The 26866-nt window shown below is 39.2% G+C and overlaps 1 protein-coding gene across 50 annotated transcripts in view; it reads right to left on the reverse strand.

Moving 5' to 3' along the window:
- The window catches only part of si:ch211-272n13.3, a 76287-nt gene that overhangs the window by 42293 nt on the left and 7128 nt on the right, over positions 1 to 26866 (reverse strand). For 9 of the 50 annotated variants that reach the window (XR_012400049.1, XR_012400046.1, XR_012400045.1 and 6 more), the window contains exons 6-22: positions 25255 to 25392; positions 24439 to 24596; positions 24284 to 24316; positions 23156 to 23192; positions 23008 to 23080; positions 22868 to 22925; positions 21145 to 21347; positions 18035 to 18158; positions 17884 to 17948; positions 16679 to 16778; positions 15964 to 16037; positions 13493 to 13568; positions 13374 to 13418; positions 10207 to 10491; positions 10045 to 10119; positions 9892 to 9962; positions 1194 to 1420 (exon numbers count right to left, since the gene is read on the reverse strand). Coding sequence is in view for 36 of the 50 variants with exons in the window: in XM_073942487.1 (XP_073798588.1) it covers positions 1194 to 1420; positions 9892 to 9962; positions 10045 to 10119; positions 10207 to 10491; positions 13374 to 13418; positions 13493 to 13568; positions 15964 to 16037; positions 16679 to 16778; positions 17884 to 17948; positions 18035 to 18158; positions 21145 to 21347; positions 22868 to 22925; positions 23008 to 23080; positions 23156 to 23192; positions 24284 to 24316; positions 24439 to 24596; positions 25255 to 25392 (1842 nt within the window). In the remaining 14 variants the exon portion in view is untranslated. Of the gene's footprint in view, positions 1 to 1193; positions 1421 to 6898; positions 7604 to 9891; positions 9963 to 10044; positions 10120 to 10206; positions 10492 to 13246; positions 13268 to 13373; positions 13419 to 13492; positions 13569 to 15963; positions 16038 to 16678; positions 16779 to 17883; positions 17949 to 18034; positions 18159 to 19103; positions 21348 to 22867; positions 22926 to 23007; positions 23081 to 23155; positions 23193 to 24283; positions 24317 to 24438; positions 24597 to 25254; positions 25393 to 26866 lie in introns of all 50 variants that reach the window. The other 41 variants (XR_012400050.1, XR_012400048.1, XR_012400047.1 and 38 more) reach the window with 12 other exon arrangements.

Genomic DNA, 26866 nt, shown 5'->3' on the forward strand with positions numbered 1-26866 from the left:
AATCAATCATTCACGCACAGATTTACAAGATGAAGTAAAACAATAAATAAAATATTAAATAAATATCTATGTAGAATGTAATGAAAAAAAGGTGTAATATATATATAAACAAAGCAAAGCGACATAAAACGAAACTAAATAAAACAAAACAAAATGAAATATTTCATGCAGCGACATAAAAGGAAACCCAGGAAGGTACAAAACAAAACAAAACGAAACAAAACAGAACAGAACATTCCATGCAGCTACATAAAAGGTAATTCAGGGAGGTACAAAACGAAACCTATTTTATGCACTTTCATTAAGGAAAACGCAGGAAAGTATGAAGCAAAAATGAAACAAAACAAAAAACAAAACAAAACATTTCATGGAGTTACATACAAAACAAAATTAAATGAAACAAAACAAAACAAAAACAAAACACATTTCAGGCAGTTACATAAAAGTAAACCCAGGAAGGTACAAAACGAAACTAAGTGAAAAGAAACTAAACAAAACAAAACATATTCCATGCAATTACATAAAAGGAAACAGAGGAAGGTAAATAAATGAAATAAAATCATAAAGCAAAGCCTAAAACAATTCATAACCCTGGCATACCCTTAAAGTTTTTCTTTAAATGTAAATAAAAGCTAAAAAATATTTTTTGCACAATGACGCCTCTTGTACTTTATTATCTTTTGTACCTTTTGTACTTTATTATACTTTATTATCTCTGTACCTTATTATCTTTTGAGAGAAGACGATGCCATTTCTGGTAAAACAAAACAAAACGAAAAGAAACTAAACGAAACGAAAACAAAAAACAAAACAAAAACAATACGAAACTAAAACAAAAAAACAAAACGAAACGAAACTAAAACAAAAACAATACGAAACTAAAACAAAAAAACAAAACGAAACGAAACTAAAACAAAAACAATACGAAACAAAAAAAAACAAAAAAACAAAACTAAGCTAAACAAAACAATACAAAACTAAAACTAAAACAAAACAAAACAAAACTAAACTAAACAAAACTAAACTAAACTAAAACAAAACCAACTTGCTGGTTAGATAAAAGCAACTAAGTTTACATTTGCAAGGGCTATGAATCATTTCAGGCTTGACTGTAGGTGTTCCTTTTAACAATCACAATAATCTCCCTTCACATTGATTCTCCTAGCAATGTGGCATAAATGCAGTATATATACCTTCTTGCACTCCTGCCCAGCTGTCTTGGTGAAACACAAGCCTCTCTTCCCAAAGACCTGCTGTCAGCCATCCCTTCCTCTGGAGGTTTTAGGTTCTCGGCGCTGGTGGTGTCACTTTTCCTCCCTTTTCCTTGCTCAAGTGCAGCTCGTCCTCTGGATCCTCCGCTATCCCAGAACACACCAGGCTGTAGTTCTCCCCTCATGCCATCAGTCACCTCCTTAACACCCTAAAAACACAAGACATCATTAGTTGAACAAGTTTAAAAATCAAAAACAGCATTAATACATGCATTACTCCATCAACTGATCATACAAAACAATCATTTACAGGAAGAAAACACACACAATACACAAAATGTCTTCTTTTTTATTTAAAAAAAAGAAGCACTGAACATCAACATACAAACAGAAACACCAAGACAAGAGGGTTGAAATGACTGGAGACATCATGAAAACACACACTATGAAGACCTTCAGACAGATGAAGAAAGTGCACACGACAGATGAGGTGTGAACTGACGCCAAGGTGAAACATCAGACACCAGCGCATAAAATTAACTGCTCAATAATGAATGGCGTGACAGACTGGACTCAGGACTGGTCGGTCACACTCGCATCTTACAAACGTTAAAAAGACAACCGAAGACCCCGTGAAATCAAACATGGAGCTCTTCGAATTGGCATCAATGATTGAAGAGCTTGTACACACACAAGTGTCTAAAACATTACAAACGTAGCCTAAAGCCTTGCTATAAATTCGAATGATATGCGTTTTAATAGATTTTCAACTAGGGTTGCAGAATGTTTCGTAAAAGTATCGTTATCGCGATAATAGGATTTGCAATTTGACCAATCAGAGGGTATTTTTAGCCCTGCCTCCCTTAGTAGTTGCTGTTCTGCTGTTGTCTGGAGCTGAAAATAAACACTAATTGTGGGAAGATGAAAACAGCCAATCAGATTAAAAATATCATCTGAGGCAAAGAGCATAGAATCACCAAGAGGCGACACTCTAGTGCAATTTGGGAAACAGCCGCTAGATGGCGCGGCGGCCATTTTTGAATGAAAACTCCAATAGAACTACAGCATATTATAAGTCAGTAAAATAAACTATTAAAAGTGCTGATGATTGTGATAGTAAGAGTTGTATTGTCGTCTTTCAGGTTGTATCTCAGCTTTAATGCGCTTTTTAATTAAATAAATAAATAAATAAAAAACAAAGCAGCTGCTTGCCATCGCGACCGTAATAAGATCCAATGGACAGCCGGTCGCTTTCACTCCAAAATGGCGGAATCCGGGGCTGCTTCTGGGCGCTGCTGTTGCAGTGGAACGTTCTATTGAGTGTCGCCTCTTGGTCATTCTAAGCTCTTTGGCTGAGGTTTTCACTCATTCATAGTGTTTTAAAGACTTAGGCCGTACTCACACTAGGTACAGTTGCCTCAAACCGGGCCAAAGCACGCTTGTCCCCCCTCCCGTCTCCCCCGACGGCCCGCACTCACACCACAAACAGGCCTCGGCACGCTTACGTCATCGCTGCTGTGCTGTTCAGTGAGAAGCGCTCTCTCACTCAGCAGCACAGTGGAGATTTCTCTAGTTATATCGTTTTAGTCGTTTGATATGCCGTCAAATATTTCGCCAAGCAGTCCTTAGGGATGCGGGGACACACAGTCAGATATTTCGCCGAACAGATCCGCCACTTTTGGCGCTCATAAACAATCATAAAGCTCTCGTGCTGCAGGATTGAGGAGGTCTGCTAAAGGCGCGCAGCTGTCATGCTGTGAGGAGTTCTCGTCTTTAATGAACTACGGCAGTTTGTGTTCACTGAACAGTAAGAATGATTAATAAATCCATTTGAAACAGTCCCTTAAAAGTCACGTCTCGCTTTCAGTTTCGAGCTTGGCGCGTTTTGCACTCACACACAAGCGTACCGCGCCAAAGCCCAAGTGAACCGGGCTCAGGCACACCTCTTCCAACCGGGCCAGGGCCGGCCAAGTGAACCGTGCTTGAGCCCGATTCAGCGCACTCACACTTCTCAAACGATCCAGGAAACGGGCCTGGGCACGGTACGGATGGCATAGTGTGAGTAGGCCCTAAGGCCCAATCCCAATTCCACACCTTTGCCCTTTCCCTTACCCAATTCTCTTTAAAGTGAAGGTGTAGGGTTAAGGGGAAGGGCTAGACAGCTCTCGAAACAAAGATTTTTCAGGACCACCAAGGGGAACGAAAATTACAAAAGCAGCATGGCTACACACCGAAGTCATGGGATGCACATATTAGTATTTGTTTGTCATTATTACGAAGTTTTAAAACAAACCAGGATATGTTTTAATACATTTATTATGGCGTTCATGTTTTACGGTCATGCGTTTAAAAAAACGATAAAAAACCCTGCTAAATTTGCCTTTCTATAATCCCTAATAATAATTTTTGTATCGTTGTCCCACAACATTCAGTCGCGATTGTCGATCCCATATAAAGTAAGAGCTCGCAATGACACATAATGACCTGTGTGGGTGTTGTAGTGTTGTCGCATTTCTTGGGGATAAATGTTGAACTCCTCAAATATAATTGGGAGTGGGCCTAATGTTTGCAGCTTGACACAGTTGTTTAGTCTGGATTAGAATTAAATAAATCTGAAAATATATGTTTTACCTTTTTTAATTTAATATCGATAAATAAATGATTTTTCAATCCATTTTTCAGGAGCAATATTGTATTTTGAGAAATATCGTTATTGAATATTTTTCGAGTATCATGCAACACTAATTACAACTTTCCAAGCATGTCAGCCCTCGAAATATTGATGTGTTCTTGTTTTTGCTTCTGAAAACTAAACATTGTAACTACAGATGAAATTAAAGGTGCAGATAAAGTACAAAAAGTAACCGCACATTCCGCTAAAGCAAAAACTCAAGATACAATCATTTAAGCTACCTCATACACAACTATATTTTAGTATACACAACTAGTAGTATACACAAGTTACTTCTACAAAGTATACTAAAACACAGATGATTTCATGGGGTCTTTAAAAGCATCAATGAACAGAAAACACAGAAATGAGTGAAATGCTAGTACAACTGACCAGAGAGGAAGAGCTCTGTTTCAAAAGCTGCTGAGCTGCCTTGTTGACTACTGCCTACATAGTCAGCTGCCTTCTGAGGCACCTCACAAATGACAAAACTTATATTACTCTTAGCTGTGATAGTATTTAACACTCAACTAGTAATGAAACGAATACTTTGATTTTTGTCATCAGTACAAACATTACTTCTAATTAAACAATACTGTACTTTTGAAACGTAGAATAATAATAATAATGAATCCTTACATTTTTTAGCACTTTTCTGGACACGCAAAGCCCTTTACACATTTTGTGTGGGGAATCTCCTCAACCACCAGTGTGCAGCATCAACCTGGATGACGAGACGGCAGCCATATTGCGCCAGACTGCACACCACACACCAGCTGATTGGTGGAGAGGAGACAGTGATGAAGCCAATTATAATGGTTAGGAGGTCATGATGCACAGAGGCCAGTGGGAAAATTTGGCCAGGGTTAAACCCCTACCCTCTTTAGGACATCCTGTGATTTTAAACAACCTGAAAGAAAGAGCTCACTGAGCAGTATAGAGTCTCCATCAATATACTGGGGCGTTAGGACCCACACAGACTGCAGGTTGAGCGCCCTCTGCTGGCCTCACTAACACCTCATCCGTCAGCAACCTAGCTTTCCCATGTGGTCTCCCATCCAGGTACTGACCTGGCACAGCCCTGCTTAGCTTCAGTGGGGGACCATGTGAGAGTTGCAGAGAGATAGCTGCTGGCCATATACACCGTTACAACTTACACCATAAAGATTGCGCATTAGACGCCATCGCAAACTCTCACAGTGCATCATGGGGGTTTTCTAGCTGTGGAGTTTTAGACTGTTATAGCTGTGCATTGTGGGATAGATTGAGTGCACTTCATAACATTCACTATGGTTTCAGATACCACTAGAAATGGCTGCTTACTCAAACAGTGAACTATTTGAGGGTATAGGGACAATTTTGGACACATTACATTACTTTGCATTTCAGATTTTGCTGCTAACTATTGCAGAAGTATGCAGTAAAATACTTTCTATGGGGCCGATCACACTGAATGCTCTTTTTTTTGTTGACGAAAAAAGAAGTGCAATGTGCTTTTTATGTTGCTAAGCAACCACTGAATCAAAGACTGGAAATTTAAAACAGTGACCACTAGTCTCTCCTCCATTTTTAACCAGTTAAACTCTGCTGCTATTTTGGGATTTCCACCTGGATTTTGCCTACCCAAATTTAAAAGCTTCCTAAATCCACATTCAGAGGTGTAAATGCAAAAATTTGGTATCATTTTAAAGAAAACCCTTTGAATTTTTATAAAACAGTACTGGAAGAGTTTAAAATATCGGTATATGTTGTCTGTGTTATAATAAACACCTAACAAAAGAGGCGCTTTTTGTATTTTTTTTATAAACTCAAATTTTAAAGTGTAGCTTTTAGGTTCTGTGTGGTCTAGGGTGCTGTAATTAATTTAGGTGGTTCCTGCACATGTCTGTAATCATAGGACAAAAGAAAAATGTCTCTACCGTAATCTATGCAAAAGTTATTGTATTCCAACTGATGAGAGGTGCTGTACAAGCCACAGGGAGTGATCATTGTTTTCATATTTCACTATTCTTTTGTTTGATCAAACATAATTCACTGTGTTTGGACCACGTCAGACATATAAAAGGATTACTTATATACATCACCTTAAAAACAGAGGAGAAATGGCCCTGAAGCGCACAGCATAAGGAGAGAGTCGACAGCTGTCTGTGCTATCTGGGGCAGCTTAGTGATCATAAATGTATTGTTTTCACTTCTGTGTCATGGAAACACCGCGATTCATTCGGCAAATGTTTGATTTGTGAATATAATTCAGTAAAAAGAATTCTAGAACCGTATGAGCACCGGCAAGAGCTTTCATTTGAGCTATAACTTGCACATGTGTCATATGAAAAATATGAAAATGAACCAATGTAAATTACCCAGCTCGGGTATCCAATATACTGTGTATTTAAGTGTAAATAACTTTTGTACAGTAGAATAAAAACCGAAGTGATGCATGCGTGTATAAAATATAGATTCTACACTTTCAAACGAAACCACTTAGGAGGGTCTGATGCAATGCTAGCCCTTTAAATCTTAAAGAGAAAGTCGATGACGTCTGGAGTTTAACTGGTTAAAAGTCTCTATAGTTGTCATCACAGCACAAACACTGCTGTATCCTCAGCTTTTTTTGATGTAGTGTGCTTTTTCCGCTCAGAGTTGACTTTTTTTCAACTGCATGCGCACAGAGCACAACGATAAAAACAGGCGTACAGCAGACAGTTAACACTCATAAGAAAACCATTAAAAAATGTGCCTGTCATTGCATAAAGCGACTTCGGTGTGATCGGGCCCAAGACGGCAGTTCACATTGTTTGAAACAGAGCTAACAATGATCAAAACTGAAGAAACCAAACAATTGTGTAATTTGGCCCGTCAGCATCTGGTCAGTGTTATTACAAGACGATAAACAGACATTTAGTGTTTTTGAAGCTGAAGATTTTCCCTCCCGTTTTGAGTTTACATGAAAGAAGGGCAAGAAGACAGAGGCAAAAGTCTTCAAACAGATCAGTCTGAGTCTCCTCTGGGGTCATACCTCAAGTTTGGACTTCAACAGGCCTCCTTCACCATCCTCAGACTCAGAGGAGGGCACTTCTACAACTTTATCTGGGATTTCCAGCTCATTATCAACAAGCGATGAAGGTTGAGTAACGTCTTGAGGATCTTCATCTATGTTACTTGCAGATTCTGGTTCTCTATCGGCTTCGTTTTCATCATCATCAGCTCTATTTTCGGACTTCTTCAAGGCATCTGGGATGCTTTGAGAGTGGTGTGGATCACTGGGTGGCTCAGCATCGCTAGCCTCAATGCTAACCGTGTGATGGACACTTTCAGACAGCGAGTCCTCCAATCCTGACTCTCTCTGCTCCGGGATGGGCAAAAGCATGGCACTTCTGGCTCTGGCGATGGGTCGCACTATTGGATCTCCTTCATCCTCACTGGAATCTTCTTCATCTGCTTTTATTTCCACCTCTTTCGGTTCCTCTTGCTCTGAAAGGTCAGGTTCTTCCTTGTGCTCCAGTTCTCCGAATCTCTCCTTCAGTTCTGCGGCTACGTTTTTGTATTGAGATTTGGTCTCCTTCTTTTCGTTCTCCACCCAGATTTTCTCATAGCGTTCCTCCCAGGGCATCTCATCTGTACTCTCCTCCTCTGTTGGAGGGTTTGATTGGAAACGCTCCAGTGTTTCATGGTTAGATGGGCTATTTATGTCTACAGAAGATGCTTGAAATGCTTCTTTTGCCTTTGTTTGCATAATTAGACAAAAGAATAGAATTAACAATGAAAAAGCAAACTAGTGTGGTTGACAAGGACATGTGTGTGTGTGTGTGTGTGTGACATTTAAGACTGCATCACTGTCACAAACACCATATTTAAGTTCAACACATGACAAATGAAGCATGTGGTGACACTGACAAACAATTCCACTGAGGAAATCACATCACTGATGAAGCCAGTTCTTTCAAGAATTAATTCAATAAAAAAATGCAGAGTTCTAAGGAAGGCATATTGATTTTAAGAAAAATATGCTAAAATACAAAAATATTAAAACCTAATTAAATGTTTTATCATGTAAAAATGTCTGTGACGATACGACAGATTTTAAAAAATAATAAATAAATATATAAATAGTTTGCAATTTACAATATTTAGATTTGCAATCCATCATCCTTTGAAAAAGTTATACCAAACAACAATATTAAAATGCAATAACATGGTGAATGTGAAAAATAAATGAGTGTTTAATTACTTTTTTCCTTGGTAACTACAGTGACTTTCTCCAAATTAAATATTAATTTTAGCTAGCTTAGTTAAAGGGGTGGCCCAGAGTGTATTTTTAAGGCTTGGATGTGTTTATAAGATGCAAAGCAATGTGTGCTCATGCTTCATTTGTACAAAATCACAGTCCTTTTTTTATATATCTTACTCTGATTATATACAGCTACTCTGCTAACACGAAAACTATTGCCATATTTCCTAGTTCCTCCGAAAACCTGCCTTCAAGAGGCTCTGATTGGTCAGCTAACATAATTTGCTGTGATTCGTGGATCATCTCCACGTCACCAGGAAAAGTGTCACAACTCTAATAATGCACTTTGTCATTGTGTAAATACTGTCAGACAGAGTAGCTGTTAGCCGCATCAGTTTGAGCCTGATTCAGACAGAAAATAAAAAGTACAAAGCTGAATCTCATGCCTGCTCTCTAAAATAACATCTGACAAGTGCCTTTCACATATATTTGGGTTATAAGCATGGGTAAGCAATAGGAAACGTTAACATATCTTTTGAGGGTTCATCATTTGAGATGTAGAACGCAGGGAAAGTGTCCGCATAGAGAGACAATGCAGCGCTGCTGATGTTTATGGCTGTTTACTGGTTTGATAGATAAATATGAATTTGTGGCTAAATTGTTAGAGGTGCCAAACAGTATTTCCTGTTGTTTACATCATCACTACAACATTACATTAACGCTATTATGCATGTTAAACATCAATTTTAACAAATAAAAACACTTACAGGTTATGGTTCACAATCCACAGCTTCTTCTATTATGGCTGGAGCTGCTCCTTTGAGGAGTTTTTAGCCAAATCTAGCACTGAACTGGGAGAGATTCTGGAGGCTGTCCTTTGTCAAATGCTAGAGCTATATATTTTATAATTCTCTGGAACATAATTAAAATTAAACTGTAAGCACTTCTCTCTTTATGTCGTGTCCTTTGAAAGCTCAAATACAGAATGAGCTCTGTGGAAATAGCAGTGTTTGGATGCTGTTTTAGCCTTCTCTGCTCTAACATTACAACGCCTCTGGCCATGTTCCTTCTGCTGCACGGAGTGTAGGCGTGTAACCTGAAGCATTTGTGATCTCACTAACCCGGATGTATTTTTTGTCGTCCCGAAACGTTCGCTGTAGGTTTTGCTGAGCTAACTCTGTAAAAACCAATGTCTCTCTTTGCATTAAACGTTGGGCATATTACATTTAGAGATGTTGTTTATGTTCACACATTTACATGACACATCAACTACAGTTTAAAATATGATATCGTAGTGGACCACCCCTTTAAATGTTTATTTTTCTAGGTTTTGCCACATTTCAGTCCACCTGAACATAACTTATGAGCAAATTAGCATATGGGGCTTGTTTAATAACCTCCAGAGCTTAACAAAAATGAGAATATACCAGGCAGGTATGATGCATAGTGAACGTGCAACTTTTTTGGTGACACCGTATGCAAACATTTTCATTAATTAACTGCTAAATTAATCTTATACTCTAAATCACAGGTGTCAAACTCAGTTCCAAAAGGGCCGCAGCTCTGCACAGTTTAGTTCCAACCCTGATTAAACACACCAGATCAAACTAATTGAGTCCTTCAGGCTTGTTTGAAACCTACAGGTAAGTGTGTTGGTGCAGGGTTGGAACTAAACTGTGCAGGGCTTCGGCCCTCCAGAAATTGAGTTTAACACCCCTGCTCTAAATGAATTTAAAAATAATATGTTTCCATGTTTGTTCGTCATATGAGGTTTCACCCACCTGATCTTCATGATCACTTGCGTCAGAACTGCTTTCACTCTTTGGGTCATCTTTGAGATCCTCTTGATGAACTGAAGCAAAATTAATATAAAATATAAAACCCAGTGAAAACATAATGAACACTTCATTTGTCTTCACACTGAAGAAATTTACCCGTGTCAGCAGCGACGTTTGGCAGTGAAAATGTTGTCTTGGCTGGACTGGAGTTGTCTGTATCCCAGTCCGATTCTATGCATCAATAAACCAAATTACTCAAACACCATTATATGCACTTATAAGGAATTCTTCCATCATTATAAAGCTTTCTAGCTTCACCTTCACTCTCCGGCTTGTGATTGGAGTCACTGTTGCGCAGTCGTGGCAGTGGCCGAGGCTTTGAGTTGAGAGATCGTGGACTAGGAAGAGGTGCTGTGTTCAATGCTGTAGGTGTATCTACTTCAGGACTGGCTTCCTCATGTTCCCTGCTGTCCATGTCCTGTTGCTGGTGTGCTATAGTGGAAGCTTCAAGGCTTTCAAAGACGGGTTCCTCTTCCAGCTTATGAACTGGAAGGTTTTTACTGGCCTTACTGGTTGTGCTGGCAGAGTCCCAGTCTGAAGCATCTTAGAAGTGAAGAAAACACATGATAAACGAGATTTTCCAAAAGAGTTAGCTAGAGGAGATTTACTTTACCACCACCCCCACCATTATGGAGTGGAAGTATTTCCACCTACACCAGGAGTGTCCAAACTCGGTCCTGTAGGGCCAGTGTCCTGCAGATTTTAGCACCAACTTGTCTAAAAACACCTGCAAGGATGTTTCTAGAAAGCCTGGTAAGAGCTAGATTAGCTAGCCCAGGTGTGTCTGATTGGGGTTGGAACTAAACTTTGCAGGACACCGGCCCTCCAGGACCGAGTTTGGACATGCCTAACCCTACACCAACTTTTTAGTCATTGCACAGTAGTTGAGAAATGACAGCAGACCCGTGTTTAGGACAAAAGCTTAAGCTAAATGTAAGATGACTAACCCAACTCTAGGCATGGCTATGAGTGCGTCTCAATCAGCTCAACCATTTTAAAGGCAGTTTCAATCACATAATTCTTCTAGAAATATTTTCTCCCTAAAAAGTGCCCTGATGAAACAGTATTGATGCTCACTGTTCCCTTAACCCAAGTTCTGAAGCACAAAACATGAATAAAAACTCACCAAACATAAATGACACACAAGAGATGGTCTGAAAAAGAAACTAACTGTTATTGATTTAAATTCAAGCATAAACAAACTTAAGTACAGACCAATCGCATGTTACGCATCGAATGTGCATTACTTTCTAATAATTCAACAAACTGGAGTCAATTATTTTGCGTATGCTACGATCTTCACACCTAAAGGCACTGTTGAGATGTTGTATTTCAGACATTTGTCAGGTTTTTGTCCTCAAACTGCTCCTGTGTGTAGGACTAGTCTCTCACACATTTCATCCAAAGCCTTCTGTTGTGTTTTGTTTTGATTTTTTTGGCAGTTGCTGGCCGTGAAATAATTAAAATCATTCAGCATAGTGATATGGAACTGTAATGGACCCTTTTCACAAGAGTTAAATGGTCATCATTAGCCCCTTTCACACAGTGATACCGGTAAATATCTGGAAAATTTCCGGAACGACTTTACCGGTATATTCAAAAAAGCGCTGTTCACACAGGTGAGGACGTTACGGAAATTTTCCGGAAAAGAGCATTCACACATCCATTCCAAAATACCGGTAAATTCTGACATCATTCACCACAAATGAGCTTTAAACGGCTGCGCTTGTATTTGTAAACATTTGACCAAATTACAAACTCTGTGAATGATCAATATTGTGAACAACTTTCGCAGGATCACTTTCGCATGTCGAGATGTTCATAATATGTGCGTGTGCTGGCGCTCACAGGCTGTTTCACAGGCACACGCAAAGCTTGAAGGTAAACAAACAACGGCTTATCATAAGCATCTCATCGATGATTATTTACACAGTTGGCATTAAGAAGAACATATAAACGTGATCTGACTAACTTCTAGCAGCTAAATGTGTCTGGAAAAATATTCAAAGGCTTTTATCCTCACAAACCGCGCGGACGTAAATGCGTCTGACTGTTGTGATTGGCTAAAGCAGACGTCTCACGTCAGCACGTTCTAGACGTGCACGCGCTTATTATGGCAATCTTCCTTCTGCATTCACACAGCGCAGCATTCCGGCAAATTGCCGGTAATGTTACAACTTCTCTTTCCGGAAAATAGCCAGAACGAATTTACCGGTATTTTCAAAAAGGGCCTGTTCACACATACAACCTTTCCGGAAAATTGCCGGCAATTTTCCGGAAAGGTCTGTATGTGTGAAAGGGGCTAATATCTTTAATCATTGGAATTTTTTTATAATTATTTTTTTTCTTAATTATTTGTATGTATTTATGTATGCATTATATTATCTTTGCGTCAAATTACAAAAAAAAAACTAGTTACCGCTTATGCGAGGCATTTAAATGCAGCGTCTATGGACAGGACAGTAAATTTGGTGTTGTTTTCGCGTCTGACTGCCGTTATCAGTTTCACACTATTTCTTTTCCTTTTTCTGAAGGTCTTAATAACACCATTGTGGAGTTTTTCTTTTATCATTTGAGCAAATAGGATTATAAAACAATATTTGTCGTACTTTCCCATTCACTGCGCTCTAAGTTTATCAAACTACGACGACTTAAACCTGGAAATGTAAAAAGGGTCTATTGTGGTCAAAGTCTGTCTGAAATGACTTAAGCTGTGCGATTATCTGACAATAGACATTTCATCAGCCAATCAGAATCCAGCATTCAACAGACCTGTTGTATAAAACAGATTAAATGGCTGAAATGTTGCAGGTATATTTTCTGTTTTTATGTTAATTTGAGTAATTTTATGAACTAATATGCACATGTATATGATTTATTTACAATACAGTTTGTAACGTAATATATTCTGTCTTGTATTTGCATAGTAAAACTTAAATAAAAGTTCAAAAGATATTAGTTTTTATTACATGTTTTAAGTTTTTAGCTAATAAACTCCCAAAATAGTTCCACAATAAATCCTCAGATTTTTTTTTTTTATCATGAAAGTTGAGCAGAAGTACCTTAAAATGTCTGCAGATTCGTTCTGGCATTAGTTTCTAACACTTACGTTAGGTGGACATCCCCAAATCATCTTCAGCATCCTAATGTGTAGTAGTAAAAGTCCTAAATTTGTGCGCATGACATACTGATTCACAACCTCAGGAGCTGATTGAGATGCACCCCATATTAGCAAGCGTTAGCAAAACTATAAATGTCAAGTGAAGCTACACCAAGCACTAGCGCTTGAGCGTCTGACCTGGAGGCCGTTGATGATTTGCTTTAATGTAAAATGAGATAAAAACATCAGACATACAAAACATACACTGAGCGCAAGATGATATCAGAAATAAAAATTGAGAATGAAGCAAACACACCCAGATTACCTTCAAGATCATCAGCATCCCCCAAACCCAGCTCTTCCATCAGGTCTGCAATGAAACAGAGATGTTTAAATGCATGCAAGTTATAAAATAGATTGATGGGTTTAAGAAAATGAAATGACCTGTTTTCTTATTAGCTTCTTTTGAATCCATCAGCTTACTAAGAACAGACACCGGCTCCCTTTTGATCACTTTAGCCTGTGAAAAAAAGAAGGAAATGTCTGCTGTGTGTAGTTTTACTGTAGTTGGTAACATATTGGAGACTGTAAGGGGCTGAATGTGTTCATATATGTTCATTTATTTATTTATTTAATATAATTAAATACAGACGCTACAGTAGGCTATTTCACGCTGTCATTGATCTGTAGTTATAATCAAATCCTGTTTATAGAAAAGTTAGTAATAAAAAAGTATTTATGTGTGTAAAGCGTCTGTTTTGTGAGAAGTGCTTTTCATATGATATGTGAGCGACCCGTACAGCTTTATTGTAGACATTTTCTCGAGCGAGAATGATGCGACTGAAACTTTGTCATACGCCCACCAAAAGAGTACCCTTTATAGTGGAAACGGAAGCCTGATAAAGGTGACCCGTACCGACCCAAACCATACCGTACTGTACAAGCAGGGCCGGAGCAAGCTGAACTGCTGCTCTAGGCAGAGGACGATCACGCCGCCCTCAACCCCAATGTGAAAACGAAAGTCACCAGTTATGAAAATGAAGTGAGGTGTTGTGGACCTCTTTTTCGGCGTTCTATGCGCGGATATAACTGAGGACGCGCGGGTGCTGAGGGAGGGAGGGAGGGAGGGAGGGAGGGAGGGAGGTGTCGCGGACTGGCGGACACCGCCCTCTCTATTCTGCCGCCCTATGCGTGGATATAACTGAGGACGCGCGGGTGCTGAGGGAGGGAGGGAGGTGTCGCGGACACTGCACTCTTTATTCTGCCGCCCTATGCGTGGATATAACTGAGGACGCGCGGGTGCTGAGGGAGGGAGGGAGATGTCGCGGACACTGCACTCTTTATTCTGCCGCCCTATGCGTGGATATAACTGAGGACGCGCGGGTGTCGCTGACCTCAATTCTGCCGCCCTATGCGTGGATATAACTGAGGAAACGCGGGTGCTGATGGAGGTGACGCTGAAGCCGCCCTCTCTATTCTATCGTCTATGCGCGAATATATCTGAGGACGCGGGGGAGGTGTCGTGGACATAACTGAGGACGCAGGTGGTAAGAGAGGTGTAGCAGACGCCACCCTCTCTATACTGCCGCCCTAGGCGGCCGCCTAGGTCGCCTCTGTGGATGCGCCGGCCCTGTGTACAAGTCAGTGGAAACTAGCCATTAGATATCTTAAAAGTGAATAATACTAATACTAACATCATTTATTTATTTTCTTTTCAGCTTAGTCCCTTATTTATCAGACGTCGCCACAGCGAAATCAACCACCAACTTATGCAGCATATGTTTTATGCACCAGATGCAATATGCTCAAAAAGTTGCCCTGTGCATCATCAGCATTATGCCTGTAATTTATACTATGACATTTAAAATTTAACTATGCTTACCCTTCATAATCTAATTATCATTGCATTGATTAAAAAAACTGCATTGCAAACATTGATCCTTCAGAATTGAAAAAACTGAAAAAAAAGAAAGAAAAAAAAACACATTTGGCTGTCTTGTATGTTTATTTTGTATTTTATCTGTATTAGTGATGGGTCGTTCATGAACGATTCGTTCATTTTGAACGAATCTTCAATATGACTCGGGAACTACGAGTCCTCTCAGGGAGTGATTCGCTCATCCGCGCGTGTGCACATTTGTGCAGGTAGTATCGTTAATTTCAAGTCATCACAATGGCAGAAGCCAGTCATATGCGTTTAGAGCCGGAAAAAGAAGTGATCCGCTCACCTCTCAAGTCCTCTATCGGGTTTGAGTCACTCGTTCATCATGGGCCAATCATATGCGTTTAGAGCCGGAAAACGTTTTGATCCGTTCATCTCTCGAGTCCTCTGTCGAGTCTGAGTCACTCGTTCATCACGGGCCAATTATACCCGTTTAGAGCCGGAAAAAGAATTGAACCGTTCATCTCTCGACTCCTCGAGTTTGAGTCATTCTGTCACGTAAACAACGAACGATCATGGCTCCTATTGGCTCAGACTGTGCATTGATTAAGATTATATGTGACTGTCAGTGTAACGTGAATGAACCCCTGACATTTGAAGACATGAAGAGCTGAGCTGAGCAAACAGACAACAATGCCTTCATAGACAAAAGAGCAGGTAAACACTGAATTATTATTTTCTCCTTCTTATATTCTAGTTATGACTTATTTATCATGCAATCAACCTTTTGGGCTAGTTGTAGATGTGTTTGGAAGCAATTCGTAACATTTTAATAATATTTTGGCAAATTGAACCAAATGAACGAAATGACTCGAAAAAAGATTTGTTCATCTTGATGAACGAGACTCAAAGATCCGAGTCAGTAAAATGATTCGAACTTCCCATCACTAATCTGTATCATGTAATTTGCATATCTCTTTGCATAATAATAATAATAATGTTTAAAATTTGCAATTTTTAAAATTAAACTTACTGGTATTTCTTTTTCTTCATCATCATCAGCAGCAGCAGCATCATCATCATCATCATCATCATCATTTTTTGCAACTGAAAGGAAAGAACACACAAAGCTTAAATCTATCCCCATCAAACATATATCTTTCCAAATCCTTACAATAACAATGGACATAGACAAGCATCCATCCAGCGAGTGCACAGACATGCACATGCAGCAATTGAGGTTTCCCATGATGCCTGTCAATCACACAGAAAATAGTTCTCGCTCCATTCAGTTACAAGGGTAATGGAAATAAACGATGAGCATCATGCCGTGTCATTTCACATGCCGTTAATGCACAGATGACAACAGACTCAATTCAAGATGGACAGAACGTTAATGTGACGCTGCAGGGGATTATGGGTGATGATTAATTCTGCAGGACAACAGTAATGAATGCCTACCCATCAGCCTGCAGCCTCCTGATTGGTTTAAACTTCTCAATAAATTAACGCCCCTCCCTCCTCTTACGAAGGAGGGAACGTATAAGAAGTCTATAAAGGAATTCAGTTGAGATTGTGAATTTATCGTCTGCAAACCTGCACGTTGTGTTTGTTAAGCAGAAGCAATGAAAAATGTCAATCTTCTCTGCATATATATTAAGCATGAAATGGTAGCAAAAGACAAAAGCTTGCTTTTCCACTTTAAAAAAAAACGGGTTTTTTTACATATAGAAAGACATTTTACATACCTTCAGTGTTCTCCTCACAAATACTGGACATGGATTTATGTGATTTGGAAGGAGTGTGAGAAGCATTGGCCTGCTTTTTCTGTGGACTCTCAGAACCCGACTGTGATAGGAAGAACAAACATCAACATAATTTAAACTTTTTTTTTAAAATAATTTTACTTTTTTTGTATGTGAAGCTGCTTTGACACAATCTACATTGTAAAAGCGCTATACAAATAAAAGTGAACTGAATTGAATAAACATGTATTTTTTTTTTTGTAAATATAAATTATCCTTACCTTTTCTAAACATTTATTTAAAATTATCATGTATTTTTTGACACTTTATAATTAATTGGTAAAAAGACTTTTATATGTAACCCTCCAGTCCTACTGCACCCAACCCAGTCTGAGTTGGGATCGAACCAGCGATTCTTTGCATGGGAGTCGGGTGCTCTAACAAGAAGGCTAAAGACCATGGCCTCTAGCATCTTTTGAGGTCAGAGGAGTGAGGTTTCCCCGCCTAGCACTTCAATAGCTGACCTCCACTACACTCCATTACTCCGCTAAACCTCACTCCCATCCCGGACGAGCCCCCACTGGTAACCCACCAGTCCTACTGCACCCAACCAGCTCTGAGCTGGGATCGAACCAGCCATTCTTTGTATGGGAGTTGGTTGCTCTAACAAGGAGGCTAAAGACCTGGGCCTCTAGCACCTGTCGCTAGAGCAACTTTAGAGGTCAGAGGAGTGAGGTTTACCTGCATAGCACTTCGCTAGCTGGCCTCCGTTACATATATAAAACTGCAATTTGTTTATTCAATATTAATTAATTTAAATATTTTTAAATAACTTATCTTTTTTTACATTTCTATCTTAATGTAATAATATGAATTTAATAATATAACAAATAAATAAAAATATTTTAACAATACAATTGATTTAAAAAGTAAATATTTAAAATAGCTATGATAAAATGTGTTTACAACCCTTTATTCATTATTCAAACACTTTTTAAATATATATTTTTTAAATAATTATAAAATATTACCATAATTAATATTTGTTTTTATTCCAAAATAAAACTACACTATCTTTAAAAGGGTAAAACCACCAGTGAAGAAAAACCTGATATAAGGTTAACATGATATGATGCTGTTGGTATGAACTGTATTACTCTATGGAGATTTCATCAAGTTTACATGGTTTAATAAGCTTTATGACTGACCTCTGAATCCCAGGGAGAATCATCATTTTCATCTTCCTTTTCAAGCCCTAACTCTGAAAGGAAATCTGTAGAAACATGCACATCTAGTCATAAAACATACAAGGCTAGTCAACTGAAACAAAGCTTTAAACCACAAAAAATGCAAATGCACCTCTGCTCATTTCTTTGCTAGAGCCATGATCTTGAGGATCACTAGCCTTTTTACATATTTCCTCCCTCTCAACCTCCTCTTCTTCATCCTCCTCTTCATCCTCATCCTCCGTTAGGACCTCTTCCTGTTAAGAAGATTGCAAATAAACATAAACACATTTTACACAAGACTCAGCAAAAGTTGTTGGTGTACTTCAGTAAGATATAGAAGAGACACGAAACATGTGGGATGAACAACAATAGATTTGTAATGCCTGCATCTTCAGAATTTGGCTACGTTCCACTCCAGTTTTAGACAGGCACTCGCGAACTTCCCTTGCCTTGTTCCATCAGGGAATCCCTGCCATTTTTTGTGAAGTTGGGGGTGCGGGGGTGGTTAACCTTAAATGGATAAAACAGTGTAGGCCCTTGAAAGGAAATCATAGTGAGCAGAGATAGGGGAAGGATCGGCAAAGGGCCTTGACCTGGGAATTAAACTCAGGTTGCCGTAGTACCATAGAGCTTATTGCCGACGCATTAACCACTAGGCTATTAGCACTAACCCTGCCACCATTTTAATATGTCCATTCCCGCACCGATAAGTCCCAGAATGCAATGCGATTGTGACATCACAACAGTGTAGTTCCCAAATGCTCAAGGGTTTAGGGCAGAAGTGACCAAATTCGTTTCTGGAGGGCCAGTGTCATGCAGATTTCAGCTTTGACTTGCCTCAACACACCTGCACTGATGTTTCTAGAAGGCCTAGTAAAAGCTTGATTTGCTGGACCAAGTAATGTCTAATTGGGGTTGGAACTAAATTTTGCAGGACACCGGCCCACCAGGACACCTGGATTTGGACATTTCATTTATACTCATTTAGATGCAGCGAAGTAGAAAACACTTGTCTAATATAATCAAAGACATACATCTGAGGGAATGAGATGGAGGGAAGTTAGCAAGTGCAGTGCATATAAAACTGGATAGGAACACAACCCTAGTCTCCTAATCATGGCTAATCTAAAAACCACAACTACAAACCACAAGGTCTTATCCACATGCTACAGCTATTCTATCCATTGTCCTCTGAGTACCTGCAATGATGCTTGCTTTGAACATCTTTCTTCCATTACAGACTCATGCAATTCCTCAATTTCTTCCCCCTTACCATCCTCCTCTTCATCCGAATCAGAAGTGAGATCAACATCATCTATGACTGTGTAAGGGATATCTTCTTGAGGTGGAGCTTCTGCTTCAATCGCTCCAGCTGGATGCTTGTTTTCTAACTCTAGCAAGAGCTCCCCGTCAATTTGAGAATTAGGGCCTGAATGTTGAGATTCTGGTTTTGTAGATCTATTAATGTCTTGTGAGCCTTTTAACAACTTCTGTGATGGATGATGGATTGATGTTGAAGGTGATGGACTACAGTCTTGAGGACTTGGCGAGCGACTTGGGTTTACTGGACTCGTTGGAACTGAATGTTGACTGACTTGGTTTGGGGATAATGATTCTTTTGGACTAGCATTTATTGGGGATTTTGGACTTGTTGAAACTGGGCTCATTGTAATTGAAGAGTGTTTTGAACTTGGATTTTGAGGGCATTTTGGACTTGTTGGAACTGTGCTCCTTGCATTTGAAGGTTTGGGGCTGCATGAAAGAGATCTCATAAGTACTGTTTGTTCTTGCTGTGCTGGACTTGATGTAGTTGAGCGCTTTGGGCTACTATTGGAGAGATTTGAAGTCTGTAGTTGGTTTGCAGCATCAGCACCTCTATCATCTTCCTCTAGCATAAATTCATCATCTGAGACATCAGAGACCTGATCTATTTCAGACACTTTGACTGAGCCACTTACAAAGTCATATTGCATTTGCTTTACTTGACTGTCTTCCCCTTGACTTACACTTTGGTCCTCGTCGCTTTGCCCAACAATCATGGACACTGGTATGGATTCACTGTCATCACTATGATCTGCTTCTTCATGTAAAGGACTCTGGGAAAGGTGCTCAACTGGTTCAAACAATGACTCATCTTCAACCAAAACCTCTTCTTGTTGGTCTTTTTCTGCACTTGGCATCTTCTGGTTTAATTCTTCATCTCCCACTTGCGTCCCATCGCTTTTGTCAGAGCCAGATTCCCAGGATACCTCCGGGCTGTCTGGTTCCTTCTGTCCAAGCAATGTCAGAAATAAGTTCAAAGGCTTCTTTGGTTGGGTTTCTTCTTCCTCGTCAACATCATCCCAATCATCTTCATCTTCTGCTGCCTTTGACTTGGGTGAAGCTGAGGGAATATCTTGATTGCCGATGTGACAATCATCTGGTGGGTCTTCACATTTAAGAGTTGCTCTATGAGATTCCTCTACTTCTGAAGCCTTCTCTGTTCTCAACAGCTCCTCATCTGCATTCTCATCGTCATCCTCCCAGTCATTATCATCATCACTTTGCTTTTCATTCTTGCTCTCCACTGGATTCTTATTTAATTTTCTATCCACACTCTGTCCAGAAGCTCGACTGTCCTCGTTGTCCTCCTCATCAGAGAATCTGGCCTCGACTCTGACAGCTGACACAAGACAGCCATCCTCTATACTGGGAATCCGTGGAATTGGTCCACCTAAGAGTGGCTTTCCAGAAATAATTTCTTTCACGTCCATTTCCTCTTGCTCTTGATCCATCCTGTCCTCCCTGACCTCCTGTTCGGGTTGGTTGACACTTTCAGCAGCTTCCAATTGTTCTGCTTTTTGAGCCTCAGCCACATCTGGAGTTGTCATTTTAGGCAATTCAGGAATATCTGCTGTCTCACAAGCTGCTGCAGCTTCCTCTGCTTCATCTACTTCTTCGTCATCTTCATCCCCATCCTCATCTTCTTCTTCATCATCATCTTCCTCTTCTTCATCATCCTCATCATCTTCTTCTTCTTCTTCCTCCTCCTCCTCTTCTTCACCATCCTCATCTTCTTCTTCATCATCCTCCTCCTCTTCACCTTCTTCAGATTCATCTTCTGGACTTTCGTTGCCCTCTGGTTTACTACCTGAAGGCAGCTCCGTTAACTCGCTCTGCCCCTCTGACATGGCAGTGTGTAATGGGTTGAATGAAAATAATAAACAAAGGTAACTGTTAGACAGCAAGACAAGGGTTTACCTTAAGGGTGCTGCTGAAGGGGGTGGAGCTCATCTGGGGTGGGTGGGGCAAAGAGGCGGGCGGGGTTTCTACAGGGGGTTGGAGGTAGGTACTGCTGGAGGGGAAGGGCCTGGACAGTGGTGGGCGTTTTTCACCCTTATCCTCACTGTCCGGTTCAGACTCGGATCCACTCCAGGATTTGTCTGCATCTCGATCTGCTATGACTACAGACAGAGACAGCATATCACAATATGCTCAATATGGCGGCTGTGGAAATGGAGTCTCGCCTTTTGCTTTTACTCTTTTACTTTTTTGCATTTGCCTTTACTTCTTGATTTCGGCCCTGTCGACACGAACATGGGTATTTTTAAAACTGGTTCGGCCATTCGTCTACACAATATCAGGTGACTGAAACCCAAAACTATCTAAAAAATTCTGGCCAGGGTAAATTTTTTTTAAAAGATAAACTGTTTATGCCTCATGGAATCAGTGAGCAAGCTGTTGTCTCCTTTTTTGATTGGCCAACTAATGCAGGGTTCACACCAAATTGCTTCAATGCATCACTCGCTTTAGTTTATTCCTGTAATGTTTTTCACCTCATGAAAATTTTACACTCAATTGACTAATTTGAATTTGCATGGTAGACGCAACTGAGGCCAATTCCGAGTGTTTACCCCATTACTAATTTGCCTCTGTTCGCACATTTGCATTGACTTTGTATGTAACTTACTCGAGTGAATACCCAATTCTGCTTTTAGTGTGACGCTAGGGCATACCCTAAACCAGGGATCACCAAACTTGTTCCTGGAGGTCCGGTGTCCTGCAGATTTTAGCTCAAACCCTAATCAAACACACCTGAACAAGCTAATCAAGGTCTTACTAGGTATATTTAAAACACCCAGGCAGGTGTGTTGAGGCAAGTTGGAGCAAAACCCTGCAGGGCACCGGACCTCCAGTAATGAGATTTGTGATCTCTGCCCTAAACCATAGTTGTCAAAGTCAATTCCTGGAGGGCCACAGCTCTACACTGCTGATCCAAATAATCGAGGCGTTCAAAAGAATCTTGTACACCTTGATCAGTTGCATCATCTGTGTTTGATTAGGGTTGGAGCAAAACTGTGCAGAGTAGCAGCCCTCCAGGAATTGACTTTGACACCTATGCCCCAAACAGTCTATCACAGTGTGCTTTTGTGTTATCAGGTAGACAGATTTCTTTTACAAAGATGCAAAAATACCCATGTACCATGACTTGGCCTAAGACAGGGTTGTCAAGCTCAGATCCTGTAGAGCCGCAGCCCTGCATAGTTTAGTTCCAACCCTGATGCAACACACATACCTACAGGTTTCAAACAAGCCTGAAGAACTCAATTAGTTTGATCAGGCATGTTTATTTAATGTTAAAATAGTGCAGAGCCGCGGCTCTCCAGGAACTCCAGGAGTTTCACACCTGTGGCCTGAGACATTACCCTGTATGAATTCTCTAAAATTAAGCATGAATAAAAATATTTGTTAGCCTATTTTGAGCTTAAGCAATACAATTTTATACAATTTGTGTCAGATTTAAATGGTGGTTTTAAATATTTTATGTGTAGTATTTGCATGCCCTATAGAAAGCACATTTCTTTTAAAAAGCTGCCAAGATGGCCTCAAGTTTCCTTAAACAGATTTTGCTACAGGGATGGGGCTTAAAATGACAGAAAAACCACAGTACTTACTTCACAAAGCCTTTAGATTTACAACTTACCGTCTATCTTTTCCCTTTTTGAGGAGCTTATGAGCTTCTTTAAGTTCACTTTTTGTTTCTGTAAAGTGAAAAAACAATATTACAGTGTTTTAAATCAGTATAACATGTTATTAAGAATGGTTGCCACTGACAGCAGTTACCTTTGGGCTCAAATCTAACTCCTCATCTTCATCTGATGAAGGCCAGGAATCAGCAGCACCACTTTTCGATGCCCTACAAATGAACATTTAGAGCTTGATAAACTAATCACATGTATCTGCTATACCCTACTCCTGTCTGACGTCTCACCTGCTGATGGAGTCTGTGTGGGAATTATCCTCTGTATCTGAGAAGAGAAATGTAAATGACATTTCCAACTTTACTTAAGACAAAATAGACCCTTGCTGCCAAATAAAATCTATACTAGTATGAACATCTTGCAATTTACTAAGGACCTATTCACACCGATAAAGTATGTTTTTGTTCTTATCTCCTTGGTTCCCTCATATCTATTATTTACACATTCATACATCTATGTACACTCACCGGCCAATTTATTAGGTACACCTGTCCAACTGCTCGTTAATGGAAAATTCTAATCAGCCAATCACATGGCAGCAGCACAATGCATTTCGGCATGTAGACATGGTCAAGACAATCTGCTGCAGTTCAAGCCGAGCATCAGAATGGGAAAGAAAGGTGATTTAAGTGGCTTTAAACGAGGCATGGTTGTTGGTGCCAGGTGAGTATTTCAGAAACTGCTGATCTACTGGGATTTTCACGCACAACCATCTCTAGGGTTTACAGAGAATGGTCTGGAAATGAGAAAATATCCAGTGAGCGGCAGTTCTGTGGGCGCAAATGCCTTGTTGATGCCAGAGGTCAGAGTACAACAGTAACTCAATGACCACAGTGAACCGATCTTCTAATGGCTACTTCCAGCAAGATAATGCGCTAATAAAGCACGAATCATCTCAGACTGGTTTATTGAACATGACAATGAGTTCACTATACTCAGATGGCCTCCACAGCCACCAGATCTCAATCCAATAGAGCAGCTTTGGGATGTGGTGGAACTGGAGATTCGCATCATGGATGTGCAGCCGACAAATCTGCAGCAAAAGCATGATGCTATCAGCACCCAAAATCTCTGTGGAATATTTCCAGTACCTTGTTGAATCTATGCAACGAAGGAATAAGGCGAATCTGAAGGCAAAAGGGGGCCCAACCAGGTACTAGTAAGGTGTACCTAATAAAGTGGCCGCTATAGTTTTTGGTGTGAATAGGTTTTAACCTAGTATGCAAGTGTACAACACACAAAGTAGGACAGCTTCTATGATAGGACACAGCATGATTTACCATTCAGCATTGTGTTGTAAACTCTGAGATGGTAAAACATGTCGTGTCTGATCTACTGTTGGCACATGTTATCAATACCTTTCCCTGCTGCTACGGAGCTGCTTCCTGCTGCTACAACAGATGAGTGTGGAGTAACAAAATCAAAAACACTGCAGTCAGTGCTGCAGAAATACTGACGTACATAAACAGGAAACACACAAATCCTTCAATTATGCAAACCATCTTTATTATACCATCTTTATCCAGAGCAGGCCCTCCTAAAGGCAAACCAGCCCCGAGTCCGCCAGGGCTGCCGAGCGCGGATGTGCGCTTCTTTTTGTTGGCGGTAAAATGGGAGGGTGACTGGAGGGCTCTTTTCTTCGTCCCATGCTCGATGATCAAATGTGAACATCTGGAACACAATCACTGATATGAGCTCCGACAAGAAAATAAAACAGGGCTGTCTATTCTGAAAACATCTGCAGAGTTTGCATTATTTCAACAAAACATTGTCGATGCTGTGCTACAATGCATCATATTAAAGAGGATCTATTATGTTCCTTTATCCAAGATGTAAAAATAAGTCTCTGATGATGTCCCTAGACCACAATAATGTTTTATAACTCTCAAAAAAGGCTTTGATCCTAATTGTGGTGTTTTGGTGACTGTCGCTTTAAATTCAAATGAGATTGTGCTCTTTTCAAAAAAGGGCGGAGCTACAAATGCCTGTGTCAGGCAGCATAGTGGCAGATTCAAAGGCAAGACATCCTATGCTAATGAGGGAGAGATGGTCACTAGTGGGCGGGGATTCCCCTCTCTGATGACACGTACAAAGGGAGAATGTCAATCAAAGTGTTTCTGCAGTCTGTTTTTATCAAGTCTGATTATGAAAAAATTATATTAACATTCTGTAATCCCAGTTGTAAGGAAGCAGTGTGGATTTACACCCCTTATGAATTTTTTGCATAACAGGTCCCCTTTAAATAAGCACTAAATGCACTGTTAATACAACAACTCAATGTAAAATGGTGAGTTTGAACTATATGCAGACTAAAGAGAAAAGCCCTTACGCGTGGTGTCCATTCATGACGGCATAATCATCAGATGACCATCCCTTGTCGTCTTTTACTGTAATGTCGGCATCATACTGAAGGAGCAAACGCACCATGCTGATTTGTCCATTGCACGCTGCTATCATCAACGCAGACCTTAATAATGAACAAAACGTGTATTATTAATACTGTTAACAAGAACTAAAAATACAAAAACTATATTATATTCATTGAAATTTTTTCTTTTTATTAATTTTATTATTTTTATTGTTATAATATATATTTTATTAGTATTTTTTATTGTAAAATATTTTTATTACTATTATTTTATTTCATTAGGTGTATTTTATTTAGTTTCTTAATAAATAAATTAATAAATTGTAAAAAATAAACAAAAAAAAACGCAACATACAAAAAAGATTATTAATTATTTATAAATTGAATCTTTTTATCTAATACAAATTATATATTTATTTATAAATATTTGGTTTTGTCATTATTTTGTATTATATATGTATATATATATATATATATATATATATATGTATGTATGCATATATGTATATGTATATGTGTGTGTGTGTGTGTGTGTGTGTGTGTGTGTGTGTGTGTGTGTGTATATATATATATATATATATATGTTTTATTCATATATACACATGATTATTTATACACATTGAGTACACACACACATTATGTAAAAACAAACTTTTGTTTTGCATGTAATTAATCATTTGACAGCACTAATATAAATATAAATAAAGGATGCCAAATAATAATCAGTCCATCCAGAATTTTTAAGGGATGTTATTTTTAATATCTGTAGCCTCAAATAATGAATTTTTATGATGACTTTTCTTAAGATTAATGGCATTTTTTGAGGCTACAAATATTAAAAAAATATATCCCTGAAAAATTCTGGATGAACTAGCAAATCCTGGAGGTACTGATTAATAAATACAGACATAAAAACACAACAGTACTGACACTAAAACAACAAACTGACTAATAATTAGGGGTGTAATGGATCACGGTTGATCCATGATTCATACGGATCACAACCCACAGTTCGGAACACACATGACCCACAGATTAATAATTTTTTTTACTAGTAGATTAAACCTAAATTTATAACGATCACAGAGAGATCGCCTCACGTGTCATTCACATCACATGTATGAGAGTATTTAGGCTTTCCTGTAAAATATATTTATAAAGAAAGAAGTTGTAGTGGGTTATTCAGGATGTGGTGGGTTTCATTAAAGGTGTTTTATGTCACTACTTGTTTAGCCTTTATTAATGCATTCAGTGTAAGCTACACGATTAATCAATAAAAGATCGGGATCTCAACACCCACGCAACATAAAATATAAATGATGGTGATTTCTATTTGTTTATTAATCCTTCAAATCTGAAAATGCAAAAATCAAGAAAGAGATTCAGTCTTTAGTTTAGAAACAGTCAAATAACAAATAACACAGAAGTACTAGGATAACTGTTTATAGTTTAAATAAAACCACTGATGTTGATGGTAAAGACTAAAATCACCATCATATGCATTTAACTTGATGCTCAAAAATTAAAGTTGTATGCAGCAATTACATTATTTAACCAATAGGTGGAGACAACC

The sequence above is a fragment of the Danio rerio genome, chromosome 25, assembly GCF_049306965.1.
Source record: "Danio rerio strain Tuebingen ecotype United States chromosome 25, GRCz12tu, whole genome shotgun sequence".
NCBI classification, from domain to species: domain Eukaryota; kingdom Metazoa; phylum Chordata; class Actinopteri; order Cypriniformes; family Danionidae; genus Danio; species Danio rerio.